This window comes from Physeter macrocephalus, unplaced genomic scaffold, assembly GCF_002837175.3.
Source record: "Physeter macrocephalus isolate SW-GA unplaced genomic scaffold, ASM283717v5 random_615, whole genome shotgun sequence".
Lineage (NCBI taxonomy): Eukaryota > Metazoa > Chordata > Mammalia > Artiodactyla > Physeteridae > Physeter > Physeter macrocephalus.
In genome coordinates, this window is record NW_021145837.1 from 41,100 (window position 1) to 50,000 (window position 8,901).

Sequence of the window (8,901 nt, forward strand, 5' to 3'; positions counted from 1 at the left end):
GTGTTGATGGTGGTGACGGTGACTGTGTTGATGATGGTGGTGGTGACGGTGACTCTGTTGATGGTGATGATGATGTGACAGTGATGGTGACGGTGATGACGGTGGTAGTGGTGATGGTGACGGTGACTCTATTGATGGTGGTGATGGCGATGGTGGTGGTGACAGTGACGGTGATGGAGGGACAAGACAAGAAACGCTGCTCACCTGAGGCCAGTCAGGCTCCCAGAGGGAGGCGAAGCCCTGGAATGCGTAGATGCCTTCTCTCCACAGAGCATTTTCTTTTTTAGAATTTTTCTTGGTTCTCAGGTTGCACAGTCTTTCCTGAGAACGTCCTCTGGCTGTTCTGTGTGAGATCCGCAGGGACGGTCAGGCCCAGTCCCCGTCCCCAGGGGCTCCAGGGTCTGGGGACTCCAGCACCAGGGTCAGGGTCAAGGTCATGTTCATTTCTGCTCATTTGTTCATTCCCTGAACTTGACACTTTGGAGGCCCAACTGGATGGCAGAAAGCAGAAAGATGGGTTTGGAAGGCATGCTCGCGGTTCAAATCCAGGCCCTGCCAGTTGCTGGCGGTGTTACCCGGGACGGGGCACTTGCCTCTCCCGACAGCTATATTGTGACCATGTTCAACTCAAATTGTGGGGCCGTGTGGAAGATGGACGATATCCGTAAGGACCCCTCGCCCAGTGCTGAGTATACAGTAGGTGTTCAATAATTGGTAGCTGCTGTTAACGGACGTTGACTGTGGTGACTTTGGGACTGAGAAGGTCCCAGGTGGGAAAGGGAGGTGGCGAGCCCTGTGATCTGGCTCTGCAAGAGTCCAGACAGGGACCCCTGCCCCTGGGAAAACTCCCCAGTGGGCCTGCAGTCCCGCCCACCCCTGCCCCGGGGCCCAGCCAGCTCCACAACCAGCAACTGAGCTCTGAGCACTGAACGCCGGCCAGGAAGGCACTGGGCTGTCTTTTGCATAGATTATTTCATCTCATCCTCACAACATCGCTATGAAGCTGGTCCCTTTCTTGCTCCCGTACTGCAGACCATGAAACTGAGGCTCACAGGGGCTAAGGAAGTGGCAGAGCTGGTACTCAGACCCAGAGAAAGGCATCAGTGCCAGAAAACCTATCCTGCAACATTCAGCACCAAAGAGTGGGTCTTTGGGTCCCCTATCCCCATAAGTGCCCTCAGGGTTTAGCCAAAGAAATGAATCCCTAAAGGTGTACAGCCCCATTCATGGTGGCAACTGGGACGGAGGGAGGTAGGAGTGGAAGGTCAGGGGTGAGCGGTGAGGGCTGGACAAAGGGCCCCCTGCCTCCTCTCTCACCAAGCTAGCCGGGCATCTCCACCACGTCCTCCTGAGGCTGCCCTGCCCATTGCAATAGATCAGATGATTGACAGCTGGCCAACCCCCTCCCAACCCAGGCCAGAGCTCGGGCCTCTGCTCTGGACCCGACATGCCCTCTGTGTGAGAAATACCTTCCCCTTCCAAGGCCCAGGACTCCCGGGGCAACCATGGCGGGCTCTTGCCAAGATGGAAGAAACTTACCATAGGCCACAACTTAATTACAAGGAGTCTTGGTTGGAGGGAGAGGGCAGGCTAGTGGGGCATGACTCCCCTTAAAATTCTACCACCAGCTTCAGAACACTCAGGCAAAAAAGGGACTTTTTACACCCAGCAACAATTTCTCCAAAGAAACTTAAACACAGCCCTTTGCTATATAAAGTACTCACCCTGACCAATGCTGTCCCCAGCTCCCAACTGAGAAGCAAGCCCCGGGGCAGATGGCAACCAAACACTTGCTCCACGACTGATAAAGCCGGGCAGCGAACATGGAGGGTGGGCTCTGAGGCCATACAGGCATGCCACCCGACCCGTCCCCACCCAGATCAAACCTCTGCCCCAGCCACACATGAGCCGGCCACCGACAACGGGCCACTTTGACACCCCTCCAGCCCTGCTCCACAGTCAGACGAGGCTGGGAGGAGGCGGGGCTGCTCAATGGCCCACATTCCTATTGAAGGGGCCCAGGCAGGAGCCAGGACAGAGGGGAGGCCAGTTCCCCCCAGACCCGAGTCCACTGGGCTCCTTCACCAGCTGACCGTGTGATCTTGGGCAAAAGCCCCTCTGCCTCTCCGAGCTCTGATTTCCTCCTCCTCTAGAACTGGGAGCTGTTAAAGAGAAATTGCTATCATTCTTATCCTACCTTGGGAATTCTAGAAAGTAACAAGTGTTCTGGGTTCCCATTCCGGCTCACTTCTCAGCTCTCTAGAACTATGACGTTCAAACTTTTTTTGATTGAAAGCAACACTCAGGATGTTTTTATATTGTCACCCAACACACACAAAGTGAGCCTTGTCCTCACAAAACACGACGCATTCTGCCATTCTCTATTCTAGTCCATTTCAGTTTTTAAAAAATTGATCGTTGTGTTACTACATGATTTTTTAAAAATTGATGGTTGCAAGGCTGCATATTACTACAGAGAGAGCATGAGGAAATTTTGGGGGGTGATGGGACTGTTGTACGCCTTGATGGTTACGGTGATTATGCAGATCTGTGTACGTGTTCATATTCATAGAACTGTGCACTAAAAGAAAATGGAATTTACTGCATGTTCATTTAAAAAGTAAAGTTTTAAAACAAGAAGGAAAACTGATGGTTGCAACCCACTAAACTGGTTTCACGACCCGCCTAAGGGTTGCCATCTGTAGTATGAAAATCCCTGCCCCTGAAGTGGCTGGAGGCAAAAATGCCATTGACCAGGCTGTGAGTAGAGGTGAGGCAAAGCAGGAGAGAGACTTCCCTTCCTGACCCTCTTCTCTCCTTTCTGCAGTCACTTCCTGCCTCAGAGGCCTCAGAGGGCTCAACTTAGAGGACCAAGGTAAGAAAGAGCCACGTGGAGAGGGGGGCAGGGAACGATTCCATCAGGCTGTAGGGGAACCTGCCATCCCTCCATCGGAGCGAATCCCACCTTACAGAGAGAGAGAGAGAGAGAGAGAGAGAGTGCAGCCCACACCCCCTACACACGCACACATGCATGCACGCACACGTAAGAGGCCCATTTGCAGATAGATGCCCTAGATGGCTGTAAAGCACCCCACAAATGCTAGGTGTCACGCTAATTATTATTATGACCCACTCACCAGACACAGAAAAGATACTGGCCATAAACGCACCTGGCAAAGTCCTTTTGCTGCCCAGTCCTGCCAGATGCTCCCCGGCCAGAGACATTTGCAGCTGGGGCTGCAGAGAGAGGCTGCACCAGATTATAAAGCGTGTGAAATGTCTTGCCTTAGAGGTTGGACTTTAATCCTAGAGACTTTAATCCTAGAGACGATGGGTAGGCAACACTACATCACCCACTGCAGACCCCTGACAGGGGACACTGGAGTAGTAAAGGCTCTGAGAAGTCCTGCGATGAGGAACTCTGTTAAGCATTTTCAGATTCAGCAGTTCCCAGACTCACTTCACCACAGACCTCTCTTTTTCACATTTCCTGAGATAACATCATGCTGAATGTATTTGGGGATAAATGTGGCGAGAGGATCTCATGAAGCTACCAGGCAACCAGAAGGGGCCACAGAGGGCTTGGTAGGCCCTGGGCCGGGACCTGGAAGCCTGCAATGGCATCCTAGCTCCAAACTCGAGCAGGATCGTTCCTGCTGTACAATCCCACTTATACAACGTTTGAGAACAGGCAGAACTCATCTCTAGTGACAGAAAGCAGATCAGTGGTTGCCTGAGGCTGGATTCAGGGAAATCGACTGTGAAGAGGCATGAGGGAACTGCCAGGTGATGGGTACGCTCTCTGTCTAGAGCATGGCGGGGGCTACAGGTGTGTATACATTTGTCAAATTCCATTGAACAAGTGCCCTTAAAATGAGTGCATGTCCCTCTATGTAAATTGTACCTCGATAAAATTGATTTTAAAAGTTAGAGATGGGCTTCCCTGGTGGCGCAGTGGTTGAGAATCCGCCTGCCGATGCAGGGGACACGGGTTCGCGCCCCGGTCCGGGAGGATCCCACATGCCGCGGAGCGGCTGGGCCCGTGAGCCATGGCCGCTGAGCCTGCGCGTCCGGAGCCTGTGCTCCGCAACGGGAGAGGCCACAACAGTGAGAGGCCCGCGTACCGCAAAAAAAAAAAAAAAAAAAAAAGTTAAGAGACAAGGGGGAAAGGGGGAGGGAGGGGGATGGACTGGGAGTTTAGGGTTGGTAGATGCAAACTGTTCCATTTAGAATGAGTAAAGAACAAGGTCCTACTGTAGAGCACAGAGAACTATATCCAATCTCCTGGTATAAACCATCATGGAAAAGAATATTAAATAAAGAATGTCTGTATGTGTATAACTGAGTCCCTTTGCTGTACAGCTGAGATTGGCACAGCATGGTAAGTCAACTAGACTCCAATTTAAAAAATGAACAGAAAAAAAATAAAATAAAAGTTAGAGAGAGAGAAAAAAAATCAGGCTCCGGGCCCCATCTGGGGTCTATTGAAACAGAATTTCCAGGAAGGGGCGATTCTGCAGGACGGTGGGTGCTGAGAGCCCCTCGCTCACTGCTGCGAGTTCCCTGGGCCCTGAGGTCTCAAGCCCCATCCTCCTGGCCTGGTTTCAAGGGGCCACCTGGATCAGGAAGAGCGCCAGCCTGAGTTTCCGGAAAGTCCCTGCAAGGTGCCAGAGGACGAAGCTCACCCGAGGAGCAAAGCAGGCAGCCCGAGGGCAGAGGGGAACTTGCTAGAGGTGGGGTCCAGACGGGGCAGGTGCAGGGAGCGGCCCCACGGAGGGCCCTTTCCAGCCTGACTGCCCCCTCCACCTCTTTGACCCCTAGGGTTCACAGTGAGACTAAGCGGCTCCGGCTCGCGGTGCCAGGGCCATCTGGAGGTCAACTACAAGGACGAGTGGTACACGGTGCACAGCCAGAGTTGGGGCCTGCGCCCGTTCCACCGGGAGGACCCCGGTCAGGCCTGGAAGCTCTGCCAGGAGCTGCGATGCAGGGAGCCCTTGCTCCTCTCCCACTTCCAGCACTTCAAAGGCGAGCGACCCCAGAGCCAGATCACCTGCCGCGGACAACTGGGGTCCTTCTCCAACTGCAGCGACAGCAAGGCAAACCAGGGGGCCCCTCTGGCCCTGATCTGCTTAGGTGGGTAACTGGCTGGCCCCGTGGGTTCCCTGGGCCTTGGCACCAGCCCCGAGGAGGCCGCCCACGCCTGTGATCTGGGGCCTGAGCAGGCAGGTGGAAGGGGTCCCCGATTTACAGCTACCCTCTCAGAAGCATACACTGGTGGGGAACTGGAGGAGGAGTACCGAGGGCGCACTGGCACCTGTCTGGGGATGGAGAAGGTCGAGGGGCTGGTTCTGCCAACGGTTAACTACCTTGTCTCCCCTCAACCTCCGTTTTCCCAACTGTAAAATGGGCCGGTACTGCCTGCCTCGCAGGAGGACTAGACACAACGTGTGGGTCAAGTGGGCTTAATGGGGCCCGTGGTACTTACATCATGAGTTCCAGGTCTTTCTCAACATGGCCGGTTGTTGACCCCAACTCTCCCCACACCCCCTACTCTTCCCTCCTCCCTCCCAGGGTCCCGGGCCCCTCCCTAACCAGAGCATCTCTTTTCAGAGCCACTGAGGACAACACCTCTTCCCACGAGCCCCCTGCCCATGACCACTCCGGAGCCCACAGGTAAAAGGATTCTGAGGGCCCTGGGGGTAGGGTGTCGGATTTAGCAAATAAAAACACAGGATGTTCGGTTACTTTAAATTTCAGATAAGCATGAAAAGTTGTAGCGCTCGTTCCATGCAATATTTGGGACCTCACCACCTCCCAGGGCCGTCGGCCAGTCATTCACTCGTCTGTGTGTTAGAACCACAGAGCAAGAAAGGCCCGGCTGCTGGTCATCAGCACTCAGGTCCCTCCCCACCTCCCCAGCTCCTCCCAGGCTGCAGCTGGTGGCGAGACCGGGGGGCCTGCGGTGTGCAGGCCTGGTGGAGTTCTACAGCGGCAGCCTGGGCGGCACCGTCGGCATCGAGTCCCAGGAGGGGATCCAGGACCTGGGGAACCTCATCTGTGCAGCCCTCCAGTGTGGCTCTTTCCTGAAGCCTCTGCCAGAGACCGAGGCAGCCAGGACACTAGAGCCAGGAGAGAGCGGTCCCTTGCCAATCCGGTGGAAGATCCAGAACAGAAGATGTGCCTCGCTAGAGCAGTGCTTCAGAAAAGTTCAGCCACAGGCGGGAGGCCGGGCTCTTGGCCTCATCTGTTCTGGTGAGTGGGACCGGGCCAAGACTCACGGGCGCCCCCATGTGGTCAGTCACCACACGTTCCTGAAAGCCCTACATGCAGCACAGGGCACTAGCGCTACGGAGAGCACAGGGCACGTGGAGGGCTGATCATCGGCCTCTAAGAGGTAGGGCGGCCATGGGGTGGGGAGGCCACACTCACACCCAATGCCCCAGGCATCTCTGCAAAGTAACGCAGAACAAGCCCAAATGTACCGCTGGCTCGGCTGCCACACGGGGAAGCAGCAGGACCTGCAGGAGGAGGCACGGTCTGCTGGTGAGTTTGGTGGACTGTGGCTTGCGCCAAGGGCCCAAGCAGGATGGAGCGCTTGGAGGGGACCAGACTTGCAGGAGGGCAGTTTATAAATCCCAGGGACAGATGATGTTGGAGCGATGGTGAGACATAGGAGGTCCCTGAGGCACAACAGGTAAAGAAAGGCCAGAGCAGGGCCCCAGAGGGCTTCCTGCGGAGGCTCCCGAATCACAGGCCACCAACCAGAAGAGACTGGCGATGCCCGTGTGGTTGAGGGCAGGAGCCCAGAGGCTGGTCTGGGGGATCCCAAAACGAGGATCAGTGGGGAAACTGAGGGGAAAGGGACCACAGGTCAAAATAAGGATAATCACAGCATGCCTCGGGACGTAGCGGGCTCCTATCACCCCATGGTCTAGTGAAGTCCAGACTCTAAGAAGTCATACTTCCTGAGTGCTTACATCACGTTGCGGACTATTCAGGGCATTCCTTCATTTTCACAACAAGCTTAGAAGGTGGGTGCTCTTATTATCCCGACCTTACAGATGAGGAAGCTGAGGCTCAGAGAGGTTAAATTTCTTACTCAGTATCACAGAGCACTAGCTGGGGTTCCGCCTCAAGCAGCATCACTCCAGAGCCTGTCGTGTAAGCCTCGGCTACTCCAGGTGTGGTCCTGGACCAGCAGCATTGGCTTCATCTGGCTGGTTAGAAATACAGACTCCCAGGCCCCACCCTCCACCTACTACTAATCAGGATCTGCCTTTCAGCAAAGTCTCAGGGATTCATGTGCACACATCTGGAAAGCATTTGCTCTGGACCACTGGGCCATCCTGCAGGCAGGCTAGCCCCCAAACCACTGGACACACGGTGTGAATTAGAAAGATGCTGCCCCCTCCAGGCAGAAGCAGCCCCCAGGGATCTCTTGGCCTGATGGAAAAACCTGGCTGGCTCTCAGGCCCACCCACCCCTCTGCTAGGAGCCCTCCTGTAGGCTACAACTTGCAAAACCATACCCAGAAGTCTCGCCTTTGAATTTTTTTTTTCTAATTAGGAGATTTACTAGCGCTTTGAAGATGGATGTTGCTATAGAAACTGGCCAAAGCTGCTGAGATCACAACTCGCTCTAACTCGAGCACATGTGGGCCTCCAGGCCCAACCCTGATAGGCGGAAATGAATCAGTTTCTGCTGGACCAGGCCCTTTTATGAAAGCTGGTCCCTCCAGGCTTGAGGCCTGGGCAGCAGGGTTCCTGGATTCAGTCCCACCTGCGAATCTCCAGGACTCAGAGCAGGAGGTATTTCCCATCCCTGGGCCTCAGTCTCCCCTCTCTGAAAAGCCCTCCCAGCTCTCAAGGAGCAGCGAGAGATGAGAGGACATTTCAAAGAGGGAAGCGGACCCAGGTGGAGCCTATTTCCCCACTCCTCTTCTCTTACTGCCACCTGGGTGGGGGACGACTCCCTTCTGGTGGCCGCCGACGGGCGCTGCCACCCTGCCAGCCTCTTCACCGAACGTGCCCAAGCCGTTGCGGCTGCCCAGAGGCGCCAGGGACAGGGCTTGACGGGGCAAGTGCCAGAGAGGATGCCAGAAGAAGGGAAAGGCAGAAAGGAAGGCAGTCCCGCGTGGTCCCCAGACCCCCGAGAGCCGGGCCCTGCCAGGGCCCCCACTTTGCCAGTGTCACGGGGTCCCAGTGGCCAGTCATGCAGGCCCGGGGCCCAGGGAGCTCTGGCCGAGCCCGCCACCTCACCTCCCATTGCTCTCCCCCCAGATTTCCAGCCCAAGGTGCAGAGCCGCCTAGTGGGGGGCACTGGCACGTGTGACGGCTCCGTGGAGGTGCGCCAGGGCAAGCAGTGGGACGCCCTGTGCGACAGCTCCTCGGCCAAGGGCGTGGCGATGTGGGAGGACGTGTGTTGGGAGCAGCAGTGCGGCAACGTCAGCTCCTTCCAGCTGCTGGACACCGGCGAGAAGACCTCCGGGGGGTTCTTCTGTCCGCCGGGGAAGCTGTCCCAGTGCCACCAGCTTCTGCAGAAAAAGTCCCACTGCAAGAGAGTGTTTGTCACCTGTGAGTTGGGCCCAGCCCATGGCGGGTGGAGGGCAGTTCTGGATTTTCCTTCTAAGACTCAGTCAGTGAGCACATTTCTGAAGAACAGGCCCCAGGAACTAAAGAGAGAGCCCTAGGAAAGGATGGAGGGATGACAGATGAGGGGAGAGGGGACAAGAGTGCTCAGACAGCAGTGAGCACGGACCATCAATAGGAGACTGGCCGCCACCGTCAGGCAGCTAATGAACGCTAGAACTCTCGTTCCGTCAGCTGCTCTTCCAGATGGAAAATCGAAAAGCAAGGGAGAGGGGTTCATATTTGCTACATTAATGGGAACTGACTAACACAG

At 55.6% G+C, this 8,901-nt stretch overlaps 1 protein-coding gene across 1 annotated transcript; it reads left to right on the plus strand.

Annotated features, from left to right (window-relative positions):
• Nucleotides 1-528: 528 nt before the first annotated feature.
• CD5 (CD5 molecule) lies at nt 529-8,573 on the plus strand (the record flags this gene model as incomplete). Its single annotated transcript, XM_028485771.1, has 6 exons — nt 529-664; nt 2,828-2,875; nt 4,822-5,133; nt 5,611-5,673; nt 5,920-6,252; nt 8,280-8,573. Coding segments are annotated over exons 1-6 (1,186 nt in total), but the record flags the coding sequence as incomplete, so codon positions are not given.
• Nucleotides 8,574-8,901: the final 328 nt, after the last annotated feature.